Raw genomic sequence first — 14,385 nt, 5'->3', positions numbered from 1 at the left:
GGAGCAGCCTTTCTGGATAATGAAAAGCCAACATTTTTGTGGAATTTGACAGGCTGACATAGCCACACTCCGTACCGCTTCAGGCCTTCCCCTGCTCAACCCATTGTAGCAGATCTGCTTGAACTGGCGCTAGAATGCCAAAGTCGCAACATTTGTGCACCACTTCCTACTGCACAAACAATAGAGAATTTTCAAAGAGTTTTACAACAGTTTTCTGATAACATTTTTACGAGGCGCCTCATTATTGCGCTGCGTGTTGAACAGTTGTTAATAGATATATCAAATAGAAACCGGACTAAGTACATTTTGCCAATAGACCTGCTCGTCAACCTCTTTATTTAATATGTGCCTACAGACAAGTGTATTTTACAGCGTGTCCTGGCCAATGCTGATTTGTGCTAATAAGCTTTCTAATTAATGTGGAGATGGAAACCTCTTGAAAGTGTTGACTACGTTTATGTCTTCAGGAATAACCTAAAATCGCCTGAATTAGTTGCACAGGTCAAGCAGCCGTGTTCCTTGTGTATTTAGTGTGGTTGATTAATCTATGTAATCTCCTGGTTATTTGCATGCAAACCCCGTGGCTGTCTGGATTCACATTTATTTTGGATGCACAAACAAGTAAAGGACATTACCATGTCAATATATACACAGGAGTGCCCACGTTGTTTTATCAGGTTCTCCTTGATTTCTCTGTCCCTTTTATTTGCTCTTTTTGAGCTTAAAAGCATCCTTATTTATCTTGGAAGTAGAGGAGCAGTTCATAAATGTATTCATCAGTCGCTCAGGCTTAGCTTGTGATGAAGGATATCTAAATAGTGTGGTCATTTTCAGAGCTCATCTGTGCATTTGGCTCTGGCGTGGTCTGTGTTTGTTCCTATCTTCTGATTAGGTAATTGAGGGCTGGATATGAATAGCAGCTCTCAGCTTTCACTAAAAAGCATCCACAATTTGAGATGGAATACATGTATCAATTCATTTTGCAATAGCGACATAAAACTATAATGGAAAAATATTATACTGTTTAGAGAGTTGTCTAATAATTGCTCTATGCAGAGAATGGTCCTAACTTTTTTTTGTGCAAAAAAAAGATCTAGCAACAGTTATCCAATGATAAAACTTTTCTTTATTATGTCCATTTAAAATCTACAGATCTCTTCAATACGTGCCATGAAAACATCAACACACTACGCGTTTTGCATTACTCCATCAGTTTTCTTTACACTTCTTTTCTATTACATTTATGGGTCCTGCTGTTTAGATTGGCCTTTTTTCATAAAAAAAAAAAAAAAGTTAAACTTTTTTAATTGAAATGAATAAAGACAGAACATTCCCAGTACTACACAAAAAATAAATGTGAGGGCTTTTCCTACATGTTTCAGACTGAATGTCATTCATACATGGGGATATCCAGCCGTCTTTTTTGGATATCCCTATCTTTTCCTATTGCTATCACGCAGGTTTTGCTGAGTTTTTTTGCAGCACTTTTGGTGCGGTCTTGGTGCTTTTTTTTTTTTTTTTTTTTTTTTTTTTTAATCTCAAGCATTTTTTTTCCATTCAATGGGTGAAAAACACTGAAAGAAGTGACATGCTCTATGTCCAAAAAACACCGCAAAGCTCAAAATACTGATGAGGAAAAAAAACAAGCTGTGTGTGAGAGATTTCTGAAATCTTAGACGTACAGTGGGTACGGAAAGTATTCAGACCCCTTTAAATTTTTCACTCTTTGTTTCATTGCAGCCATTTGGTAAATTCAAAAAAGTTAATTTTTTTTCTCATTAATGTACACTCTGCACCCCATCTTGACTGAAAAAAGGCAGAAGTGTAGAAATTTTTGCAAATTTATTAAAAAAGAAAAGCTGAAATATCACATGGTCATAAATATTCAGACCCTTTGCTCAGTATTGAGTAGAAGCACCTTTTGAGCTAGTACAGCCATGAGTCTTCTTGGGAATGATCCAACAAGTTTTTCACACCTGGATTTGGGGATCCTCTGCCATTCTTCCTTGCAGATCCTCTCCAGTTCCGTCAGGTTGGATGGTGAATGTTGGTGGACATCCATTTTCAGGTCTCTCCAGAGATGCTCAATTGGGTTTAGGTCAGAGCTCAAGAATGGTCACAAACTTGTTCTGAAGCCACTCCTTTGTTATTTTATTTGTGTGCTTAGGGTCATTGTTTTGTTGGAAAGTGAACCTTTGGCCAAGTCTGTGGTCCAGAGCACTCTGGAAGAGGTTTTCATCCTGTATATCTCTGTATTTAGCCTCATTCATGTTTCCTTCAATGGCAACAAGTCATCCTATCCCTGCAGTTGAAAAACACCCCCATAGCATGATGCTGCCACCACCATGTTTCTCTGTTGGGATTGTATTGGGCAGGTGATGAGCAGTGCCTGGTTTTCTGCAGACATACTGCTAAGAATTATCACCAAAAAGGTCTATCTTCGTCTCAACAGACCAGAGAATCTTATTTTTCATAGCCTGGGCGTCCTTCATGTGTTTTTTTTTTTAGCAAACTCTATGGGGGCTTTCATATCTTGCACTGAGGAGAGGCTTCTGTCGGGCCACTCTGCCATAAAAACCCGACAGGTGGAGGGCTGCAGTGATAGTCGACTTTGTGAAACTTTCTCCCATCTCTCTACTGCATCTCTGCAGCTCAGCCACAGTGATCTTGGGGTTCTTCTTTGCTTCTCTCACCAAGGCTCTTCTCCCACGTTTGCTCAGTTTGGCTGGATGGCCAGGTCTAGGCAGACTTTTGGTGGTCCCAAACTTCTTTTATTTAAGGATTATGGAGGCCACTGTGCTCTTAGGAACCTTGAGTACTGCAGAAGTTCTGTTGTAACCCTGGCCAGATCTGTGCCTTAACAAAATTCTGTCTCTGAGCTCCTTGGCCAGATCCTTTGACCTCATGATTGCCATTTGGTCTGACATGCACTGTGAGCTGTGAGGTTTTTATAGACAGGTGTGTGCCTTTCCCAATCAAGTCCTATCAGTTTAATTAACACAGCTGGACTTCAATGAAGGAGTAGAACCATCTCAAGGAAGATCACGAGGAAATGGACAGCATGTGACTTAAATATAAGGGTGTGAGCAAAGGGTCAGAAAACTTATGACCATTTTATTTTTTTTTACATTAGATTTTTATATATTTTTCCAAAAAGAAACAAAAAACAAAACAATTTTTTTAACAACAATAACAAGCTGTGCATGTGGCATAACACTCAGTTTTTCTTTTTTAATAAATGTGCAAAAATGTCTATATTTCTCTTTTTTTGTCAGTCAAAATGGAGTGCAGAGTGTACATTAACCCCTTCCCGACCCATGACGCCACGTAGGCGTCATGAAAGTCGGTGCCAATCCGACCCATGACGCCTATGTGGCGTCATGGAAAGATCGCGTCCCTGCAGATCCGGTGAAAGGGTTAACTCCCATTTCACCCGATCTGCAGGGACAGGGGGAGTGGTAGTTTAGCCCAGGGGGGGTGGCTTCACCCCCTCGTGGCTACGATCGCTCTGATTGGCTGTTGAAAGTGAAACTGCCAATCAGAGCGATTTGTAATATTTCACCTATTATAACGGGTGAAATATTACAATCCAGCCATGGCCGATGCTGCAATATCATCGGCCATGGCTGGAAATACTAATGTGCCCCCACCCCACCGATCGACCCCCCCCCCCCCAGCCCCCCGATCTGGCCGGTACACTGCTCCGGCTCCCCTCCATCCAGTGCTCCGCTCCCCCCCGTGCTCCTGTCCGCTCCCCCCGTGCTCCAATCACCCCCCCGTGCTCCGTTCCAGCCCCCCGTGCTCCGTTCCACGCCCCCCGTGCTCCGTTCCACGCCTGCCGCGCTCCGATTCCCCCCGCCCCCCCCGTGCTCCGATCCCCCCCCCCCCCCCCGTGGTCCCCCCCCCACCCCATCATACTTACCGATCCTGCCGGGGTCCCGTCCGTCTTCTCCCTGGGCTCCGCCATCTTCCAAAATGGCGGGCGCATGCGCAGTGCGCCCGCCGAATCTGCCGGCCGGCAGATTCGTTCCAAAGTGCATTTTGATCACTGAGATAGATTATATCTCAGTGATCAAAATAAAAAAAATAATAAATGACCCCCCCCCCCCCCCCTTTGTCACCCCCATAGGTAGGGACAATAAAAAAATAAAGAAATTTTTTTTTTCCCCTAATGTTAGGGCTAGGGTTAGGGCTAGGGTTAGGGTTTCGGTATGTGCACACGTATTCTGGTCCTCTGCGGATTTTTCCGCTGCGGATTTGATAAATCCGCAGTGCTAAACCGCTGCGGATTTATGGCGGATTTACCGCGTTTTTTTTCTGCGCATTTCACTGCGGTTTTACAATTGCGATTTTCTATTTGAGCAGTTGTAAAACCGCTGCGGAATCCGCACAAAGAAGTGACATGCTGCGGAATGTAAACCGCTGCTTTTCCGTGCAGTTTTTCCGCAGCATGTGTACAGCGATTTTTGTTTCCCATAGGTCTACATTGAACTGTAAACTCATGGGAAACTGCTGCGGATCTGCAGCGTTTTCCTCAGTGTGCACATACCTTTAGAATTAGGCTATGTGCACACGGTGCGGATTTGGCTGCGGATTGGCCGCTGCGGATTCGCAGCAGTATTCCATCAGGTTTACAGTACCATGTAAACATATGAAAAACCAAATCCGCTGTGCCCATGGTGCAGAAAATACCGCGCGGAAACGCTGCGTTGTATTTTCCGCAGCATGTCAATTCTTTGTGCGGATTCCGCGGCGTTTTACACCTGTTCCTCAATAGGAATCCGCAGGTGAAATCCGCACAAAAAACACTGGAAATCCGCGGAAAATCCGCAGGTAAAACGCAGTGCCTTTTACCCGCGGATTTTTCAAAAATGGTGCGGAAATATCTCACACGAATCCGCAACGTGGGCACATAGCCTTAGGGTTGGAATTAGGGTTGTGGTTAGGGTTGTGATTAGGGTTATGGCTACAGTTGGGATTAGGGTTAGGGGTGTGTTGGGGTTAATGTTGGAGGTAGAATTGAGGGGTTACCACTGTTTAGGCACATCAGGGGTCTCCAAACGCAACATGGCGCCACCATTGATTCCAGTCAATCTCGTATTCAAAAAGTCAAATGGTGCTCCCTCACTTCCGAGCCCTGACGTGTGCCCAAACAGTGGTTTACCCCCACATATGGGGTATCAGTGTACTCAGGATAAACTGCGCAACAATTACTGGGGTCCAATTTCTCCTGTTACCCTTGTGAATCTAAAAAAATGCTTGCTAAAACATCATTTTTGAGGAAAGAAAAATGATTTTTTATTTTCACGGCTCTGCGTTGTAAACGTCTGTGAAGCACTTGGGGGTTCAAAGTGCTCACCACACATCTAGATAAGTTCCTTTCGGGGTCTAGTTTCCAAAATGGGGTCACTTGTGGGGGGTTTCTACTGTTTAGGCACATCAGGGGCTCTGCAAACGCAACGTGACGCCCGCAGAGCATTCCATCAAAGTCTGCATTTCAAAACGTCACTACTTCACTTCCGAGCCCCAACGTGTGCCCAAACAGTGGTTTACCCCCACATATGGGGTATCACCGTACTCCGGAGAAACTGGACAACAAATATTGGGGTCAAATTTCTCCTGTTACCCTTGGGAAAATTAAAAAATTCTGGGCTAAATAATTATTTTTGAGGAAAGAAAACGTATTTATTATTTTCACGGCTCTGCATTATAAACTTCTATGAAGCACTTGGGGGTTCAAAGTGCTCACCACACATCTAGATAAGTTCCTTTGGGGGTCTAGTTTCCAAAATTGGGTCACTTGTGTGGGGTTTCTACTGTTAAGCCACATCAGGGGCTCTGCAAACGCAGCGTGACGCCCACAGAGCATTCCATCAAAGTCTGCATTTCAAAACGTCACTACTTCACTTCCGAGCCTCGGCATGTGCCCAAACAGTGGTTTACCCCCACATATGGGGTATCAGCGTACTCAGGAAAAACTGGACAACAACTTTTGGGGTCAAATTTCTCCTGTAACCCTTGGGAAAATAAAAAATTGCAGGCTAAAAGATCATTTTTGAGAAAATAATTTTTTTATTTTATTTTCATGGCTCTGCGTTATAAACTTCTGTGAAGCACTTGGGGGTTCAAAGTCCTCACCACACATCTAGATTAGTTCCTTTGGGGGTCTAGTTTCCAAAATGGGGTCATTTCTGGGGGATCTCCAATGTTTAGGCACACAGGGGCTCTCCAAACGTGACATGGTGTCCGCTAATGATTGGAGCTAATTTTCCATTTAAAAAGCCAAATGGCGTGCCATCCCTTCCGAGCCCTGCCGTGCGCCCAAACAGTGGTTTACCCCCACATATGGGGTATCAGCGTACTCAGGACAAACTGGACAACAATATTTGGGGTCCAATTTCTCCTATTATCCTTGGCAAAATAGGAAATTCCAGGCTAAAAAATCATTTTTGAGGAAAGAAAAATTATTTTTTATTTTCATGGCTCTGCGTTATAAACTTCTGTGAAGCAACTGGGGGTTTAAAGTGCTCACTAGGCATCTAAATATGTTCCTTGGGGGGTCTAGTTTCCAAAATGGGGTCACTTGTGGGGGAGCGCCAATGTTTAGGCACACAGGAGCTATCCAAACGCGACATGGTGTCCGCTAACGATGGAAATAATTTTTCATTCAAAAAGTCAAATGGCGCTCCTTCCCTTCCGAGCCTTACCATGTGCCCAAACAGTGGTTTACCCCCACATGTGAGGTATTGGTGTACTCAGGAGAAATTGCCCAACACATTTTAGGATCCATTTTATCCTGTTGCCCATGTGAAAATGAAAAAATTGAGGCTAAAAGAATTTTTTTGTGAAAAAAAAAAAGTACTTTTTCATTTTTACGGATCAATTTGTGAAGCACCTGGGGGTTCAAAGTGCTCACTATGCATCTAGATAAGTTCCTTGGGGCGTCTAGTTTCCAAAATGGGGTCACTTGTGGGGGAGCTCCAATTTTTAGGCACACGGGTGCTCTCCAAACGTGACATGGTGTCCGCTAAAGAGTGGAGCCAATTTTTGATTCAAAAAGTCAAATGGCGCTCCTTCCCTTCCAAGCCCTGCCGTGCTCCCAAACAGTGGTTTACCCCCACATATGAGGTATCAGCGTACTCAGGACAAATTGGACAACAACTTTCGTGGTTCACTTTCTCCTTTTACCAGTGGGAAAATAAAAAAATTGTTGCTAAAAGATAATTTTTGTGACTAAAAAGTTAAATGTTCATTTTTTCCTTCCATGTTGCTTCTGCTGCTGTGAAGCACCTGAAGGGTTAATAAACTTCTTGAATGTGGTTTTGAGTACCTTGAGGGGTGCAGTTTTTAGAATGGTGTCACTTTTGGGTATTTTCAGCCATATAGACCCCTGAAACTGACTTCAAATGTGAGGTGGTCCCTAAAAAAAATGGTTTTGTAAATTTCGTTGTAAAAATGACAAATCGCTGGTCAAATTTTAACCCTTATAACTTCCTAACAAAAAAAAATTTTGTTTCCAAAATTGTGCTGATGTAAAGTAAACATGTGGGAAATGTTATTTATTAACTATTTTGTGTCACATATCTCTCTGGTTTAACAGAATAAAAAATCAAAATGTGAAAATTGCGAAATTTTCAAAATTTTCGCCAAATTTCCGTTTTTATCACAAATAAACGCAGAATTTATTGACCTAAATTTACCACTAACATGAAGCCCAATATGTCACGAAAAAACAATCTCAGAACCGCTAGGATCCGTTGAAGCGTTCCTGAGTTATTACCTCATAAAGGGACACTGGTCAGAATTGCAAAAAACGGCAAGGTCTTTAAGGTCAAAATAAGCTGGGTCATGAAGGGGTTAATGAGACCAAAACCAATATAAATATTGTAAGGGTATAAAGCTTAAAAACCAAAAAGGAAAACCCCCATAAAAAGATATCTTTATTATGTATACACTAAAAGTCAATACATTTTGCCTAAAAATACCAATTACCAACACCAGGGCTGAAAGGGATAAATACATAGAAGGTATCAATTCCTGGTATAACCCTATTGGGTTCCTATTAGGCTGAACCTTCCTGGCAGTGGAGGTTGGCACCCTAAAATCGATATGGCGCCCCCACTCCGTGTCGGCTGTCCCTCCTGACCCTTATATGTCCCTATCAGCTACCCACGCCCAAACCCACCACCATACACACAGAACACTTGATCTAGCTGAATACTAACAAAAAAATAAGTAAAAGTGTATATATATAGAACCACAGCCTCTATATTAGGGGCTGTTCTGAAAAATTCAGAAAAAATCAGAAAAAAAGTTCTCAGCGATCAAGGAAATTTTTTGTAGCATGCTGAGTAGATAATGCTGCATTAAATTATGCCTAGTAACCACCAAAAAAGCCCAGTGCTATTAGGATGACGTAAGATATTATTTTAACAGTTTTATGCCCTATTGAATGTACCATAATAGGTCAAAATGACTAACAGTGGTTCATCTCAAAATCTTCATAACACGAAGAAGACCTGCTGCTAAAGTATTACTGCTACAAAAAACTTTCTGCATTACATTATTCCTAGTGGCCACAATATAGTCCGGCGCCGTTAAAGTACCAAAATCAGCTGTTTTTTGCACTTGAATAACCTGCTACCTACACCATAATGGGTCAAAAAGATCATTTCTCTCAACCTCCTCATAGTATGGACAAGGAATGACCTAATGCCATGTTCTTATAATAAATACAGTAATATACTGGGTAAGCGATAGTCAGTCAAATAAAACAAAATTTATATCCCAGTATCTTCATATCATGCAAAAGATAGCCCCATGCCAGAATATAAAATACTGCAGCAAATTAACATACTAGGAACACCATGATGGATCACTTATCTGGATCATATGTAGTTATTTGTCCCAGTGTATCTGTGCCTACACGTTTCGCCCTCTCCCATACGGGCTCATCAGGGGAAAATGAATAGGAGCACTCCGTAGTGGCATGAATGGTATCACATGGCACACACGCCGACTTCACTTCCAAGCCTTCGTCTATATAGCAGAACAAGTCCTTCCGCTATTAAGTTTAGTGCTTCCTGTTTGTGGAACGCAAATGCATCCCAGAGCCGTGGACATGCACATAAGAGTTGTGTTCTCTAGCTTGATGAATCACATAGCCAAAGAGATGCACAGCCGCATTGTGCTCTAAAGGTACCGTCACACTCAGCAACTTTGCAACGAGAACGACAACAATCCGTGACGTTGCAGCGTCCTGGATAGTGATCTCGTCATGTTTGACACGCAGCAGCGATCTGGATCCCGCTGTGCCATCGCTGGTCGGAGCTAGAAGTCCAGAACTTTATTTCGTCGTCAGGTCAGCGTGTATCGTCATGTTTGACATCAAAAGCAACGACGCCAGCAACGTTTTACATGGAGCTAACAACCAGCGAGAACGATAAGTGAGTCGCCATTACGTCACTGGATCGCTCCTGCATCGTTCTGGAGCTGCTGTGTTTGACGTCTCTACAGCGACCTAAACAGCGACGCTCCAGCGATCGGCTCGTTGTCTATATCGCTGCAGCGTCGCTGAGTGTGACGTACCTTTAGTCCCCAATCAAGGACATGCGCATAGACGTGTCATTTGGCTTAGGCAGGATAGATACTAGCCACATATACTTTCCTGCACTATATTTAACAGCGCAGCCTCCACTTTTTCTCTATTTTGTCTGTTTTGTATATCCATTATTGAAGCATATACAACCACATAAGTTCTCACAAATAAGTGATATTGAATATCTTGCTCTGGGGAAAAGAAGGTATCAGCCGAGAACAATAAACACCCTCTCAACTCTAAGGTGTAGGTAATGCTGTCAGAGTATTATTAAACTGCAGCTACAGTACCAAAAATTGGATATATTTGGACCAAAAAGGATTCTATCAACAAGTATAACTCGAACGGGCTTTTAATGAGACAGGTATACGTAATTTGTTCATTGATGCCTCCAGGGCTCATACTTTCCATCCAGAAGATCCACCTGGTTTCTCGCTGAAGAATTTTGTTATCCCAATCTCCCTGTCTGATTGAGGGATTAATCACCTCAGTTACCTTAAAGGCGATGCTCTCCAAATTGCCTCCATATACTGCATTTACGTGTCTTGCTAGAGGGGTGTCTCTTTTATTTCTGATGTCTCCCAGTCCCAAGTGTTCCCCTACTCTCACACGTAATTGCCTTTTTGTTTTCCCCCATAATCAATGGGGCAGGAATAAGTACACAAGTAGACTACACCCTCCGTTTTGCAGTTCGCAAAGCATCTGTTCTTATAGATGCTCTTTGTTGCTGCACTCTGAAATGTATTGGATGGTAAAATGTACTTACAGGAGCTACAATGACCACATTTAAATGTGCCAAAGGACCTATTAGTTAGCCATGTCTCTGCTCTCTTAGGGGGATTATAAGGGCTACTCACTACTTGGTCCATTATGGACCTCCCCTTTCTGTAAGTTACAGAAGGATAAGGGGAAATCCATTTGGCCACGTCTGGATCTTTTCTCAGAATTCCCCAATGTTTCCTAAGAATCTCCATAATTTTGGCTTGCTGGTCATCAAAAGTACCTATTAGTCTTGTTTTAGACTCTTCATTACTCCTCATACGGGGATTAAGTAATGTAGCTCTGTTCGAACATCGGGCATTTATACAGGCCTCATCCAATAGTGCTCTAGGGTAACCCCTGTCGGAGAACCTTTTCTTGAGGTCCCTGGCCTTATGGTTAAAATTGGTGTCCTGGGAGCAGTTTCCCTTAATCTTAAGAACTGCCCCTTGGGAATACCAAGTTTAAGGGGAGTGGGGTAGTAACTCTCCCACCTTAATAGGCTATTGGCTGCTGTGGGTTTTCGGTGTAGGGTAGATTTTTATTTCGCCACTCTCTTCAATTGAGATTCTAACATCCAGGAAAGCTATAGTATTGTCCCCTACTTCATGTGTGAATCTTAATCCCAATTAATTATTGTTTAGGGATTCCATGAATGCACAGAAAGAAGGCACATCCCCAGTCCAGAGGACGAGGATGTCGTCTATATAACCGCCACAGAATTGGATATAGGGGCTCCAGACCGCATCCCCGTCCCCAAAAACCACTGTATCCTCCCACCAGCCCAGGAGCAAGTTGGCCTATGTAGGCTCATAGGGGCTGCCCATTGCGGTGCCCCTGAGCTGGTGGTAGTACTTCCCACATAAAGAAGTTGTGGCATAGGATGTATTCCAATAGTTCTAATACAAAACCATTATGTGAAAAATGGTGGTTTCCTCTGGTGTTCAGGAAATATTCCACCCCTTTTATGCCTGCTTCATGGTGTATACTGGAGTATAAGGCCTCCACATCAATCGAAAAAAGTGTCGTACCCAGTTCCACTACAATACCATCTAGCTTAGTTAAAAGGTCAGTGGTATCCCTTACATTCGAGGGCAGGGCCACAACAAACGGTCTCAAGATTTGGTCGAGATAGACGCTACTGTTCTTGGGCCAGCCCGTCAATTCCCGACACTCTGTCTCCCCTTGAGGGGTGGGTAGCCCTTGTGAACTTTTGGGATTGCATAGAATGTTGCAGTAACAGGGCACTAGGGTAGTAGAAAGTAAAATTCATCATTCGAGATTAGGTGGGCTGTCTTGGCACTCACTAGAATCTCACTCAATTTCTTTATATATGACAAGGAGGGGTCTTGACATAAAATCTCATATGTGGTCATATCAGATAAAATGTCATTACACATTTTCACATAATCCAATCTATTAATTAACACAGTATTCCTCCCCTTATCAGAGGGTTTTTTTTATTATTAATGATGTATCAGATTGTAGATTCTCTTAGGCAGTCTTTTCTCCCTGTTGGACACAACAGTATTGTTCTTTGGGTTAATCTTTTTTATGTCCGCCACAACTAGCTTTTGAAAGGCATCAATAATCCCCTGATCGCCCAGAGGTGGCCCCTCTCCTGGACCCCTGGCTCCCTCCTCCGCCAAGTCTGCGAGGAGACGTACGTCCTCTAGATCGTCTGGCATTACGCCAGGAAATGCACAGCATGTGACTTAAAATATGAGTGTCTGAGCAAAGGGTCTGAATACTTATGACCATGTGACATTTCATTTTTTTTTCTTTTTTTTTTACAATAGATTTTTATTTATTTTTCCAAAAAGAAAGAAAAAACAAAACAATTTTTTTAAACAACAATAACAAGCTGTGCATGTGGCATGCCACTCAGTTTTTCTTTTTTAATAAATATGAAAAAGTGTCTACATTTCAGTTTTTTTTCAGTCAATATGGGGTGCAGAGTATACATTAATGAGAAAAAAAAAATGAACTTTTTTGAATTTACCAAATGGCTGCCATGAAACAAAGAGTGAAAAATTTAAAGGGTCTGAATACTTTCTGTACCCACTGTGCAATGCATGTCTTCTTAGCTTCACCTATGTCTCATGGATCTCCATAGACTTTAATGGCCAAGTCTAATCTGCAAGATCTGATCAGAATAGGACATGCTCTGAGTCTCCCGAGCCAGACACACATCCATTTTTAAAATAGATGTATGTATGTCTCAATGAAACTCTATAGATCAGTGTGATGTCTGATAAAAAACAGCAGTAGGACGTGTAACACACGGATGTGTGCATGTAACCTCAGGTGTACAGATAAACACATTGTATTTCCGGTGATATGTGTATAAAATATAAAGACAAACACCATGATTTTATGTACCTAATCAAGACATAATTTATCTATTTGTTTTGTAAAAAAAAAATTTTTTTTCACTTTTTCGTTTTATAGGTGCAGAGATTTCGAAATGCTATGACTGAGGGTGGAATTGTGTTAGGTGAACCAAGGCGAATTTATGAATAGTAAGACATAAGAGGTGTAGTTGCTGTCAAGTACCAAGATCTACTGTATGTTCCTGCCTCTAGGATATCTCAGCACAGCTGGAGCCGGCTCGCCCTGGAAAAACCTCGCGTCTTTACAAAGCTGAACGCCATTTCTACGGCTTCATATACATTGTGTACTTTTCTAATACACCTCCACTCTATTGTACCGCATTTGCTTCAGTCAAGTTTAATTTTTACAAGGGTCATGGCGTAAAAAATTACCTTTTCTTTCCATTGTTGCAAGTATTTTATCTGTCATTACTGATTTATTTTTCAATGAAATATTCCTATTAAAATTTCAATTTCAATAAAGCTTGGTTAGCTATGAAATTGATTGCAGTGAAGTGTCTGAGAGTGATTTATTCACTTTCCAACCATTTGCACTGTTGTTTGTACAACTGCTGATCCTTTGTTCATTTGCTTTCTGCCTATGCACATTGTTTCCTGCCTATGCACAGTGTACACAGAAAGCTGTCAATCTGTAGTGTTACAGCGTTCAGAGAACTAGTAGAGCTTCAGGAGATAAAACCGATTTTATCAAAATTGCAGAAAGCTTGCAAAGTTAGTGATACAACTGTGGAATCAGGGCCTCTGTCCCTACATCATGCTTCTCTCAGATGAAGCAACAGACACCTGGTGACAGATTCCCTTTAAAGAAGATTAACCACTTGTCTCTTGTCAGTGCAGCTTTCTTCTCAAGCTGACCATCACTTCTGCTCATACAACGGCTGCTGATGGAGGAGCAGTGACCAGACCTGTCCTTTGTCGTCCTTCAGTTGTAGAGGGAAATGGGAAAGCTGCTTTTCTATTGGAGGAGACTAATGGACAGGCTTGGTCACATAATCCTCCACCAGCAGCCATTTTATGGACAGAAGTGCTGGTAAGTGTGTGAGGAAAGCTGCACTAACGAGAAAGTGGCCGACCTCCGTGCCTGAGAGTTTCAGTGAGCTCACTCTGACAGTCTAAGGCCTCATGCACACCTTCAGTATTTGGTGAATTTCTTACATCCGTATTTGTCAGCCAAATAAGTAGAGCAGTCAGAGGAAAAGTATAATAGAAACACGTCACCATTTCTGCATTATTCACTCTCTCCTGATTTCGGCATACATATACTGAGGTAAAAAAACTCACCAAATACTGAACGTGTCCACATGGCCTAACAGGAAAGTTTGTAACTGTTTGTCTTTTTCTGAGCTTATGTCAGCTGATTTATAACCACAGACTACTTTGAAACTAAACGTGCAGGGGAACAAAGAGCCTGTAAAAGCAAGAGTGAGCAAAATGTGTAATTAAACCAAAATGCTAAAATTATATTTATCCCAAAATGGATAGGCTCTCACCACCCCCTGATAAACAGGAAACTTGGAGGCACAAAAGCAACATTTCTCAACAATGACGTGGTTGTGCGGCTGGTCTGAACAGTGCACTTTTTGATGCTGGTAGCAGAGGTAGATTTGCCTCTGCAACTTCGGCGTAGCACAGGAG

At 42.3% G+C, this 14,385-nt stretch overlaps 1 protein-coding gene across 1 annotated transcript in view; it reads left to right on the top strand.

Annotated features, from left to right (window-relative positions):
- The window catches only part of MRPL18 (mitochondrial ribosomal protein L18), a 41,277-nt gene extending 28,038 nt beyond the window's left edge, over window positions 1-13,239 (top strand). The window contains exon 4 of the mRNA XM_069765788.1: window positions 12,809-13,239. Coding sequence (XP_069621889.1) covers window positions 12,809-12,880 — 72 coding nt within the window. The 3' untranslated portion in view covers window positions 12,881-13,239. The remainder of the gene's footprint in view (window positions 1-12,808) is intronic.
- The last annotated feature ends 1,146 nt before the right edge of the window (window positions 13,240-14,385 follow it).

This window comes from Ranitomeya imitator, chromosome 4 (genome assembly GCF_032444005.1).
Source record: "Ranitomeya imitator isolate aRanImi1 chromosome 4, aRanImi1.pri, whole genome shotgun sequence".
Taxonomy (NCBI): Eukaryota; Metazoa; Chordata; class Amphibia; order Anura; family Dendrobatidae; genus Ranitomeya; species Ranitomeya imitator.
The sequence above is the reverse complement of the archived record's forward strand: the minus strand, read 5'-3'. Positions and strand labels throughout refer to the sequence as shown.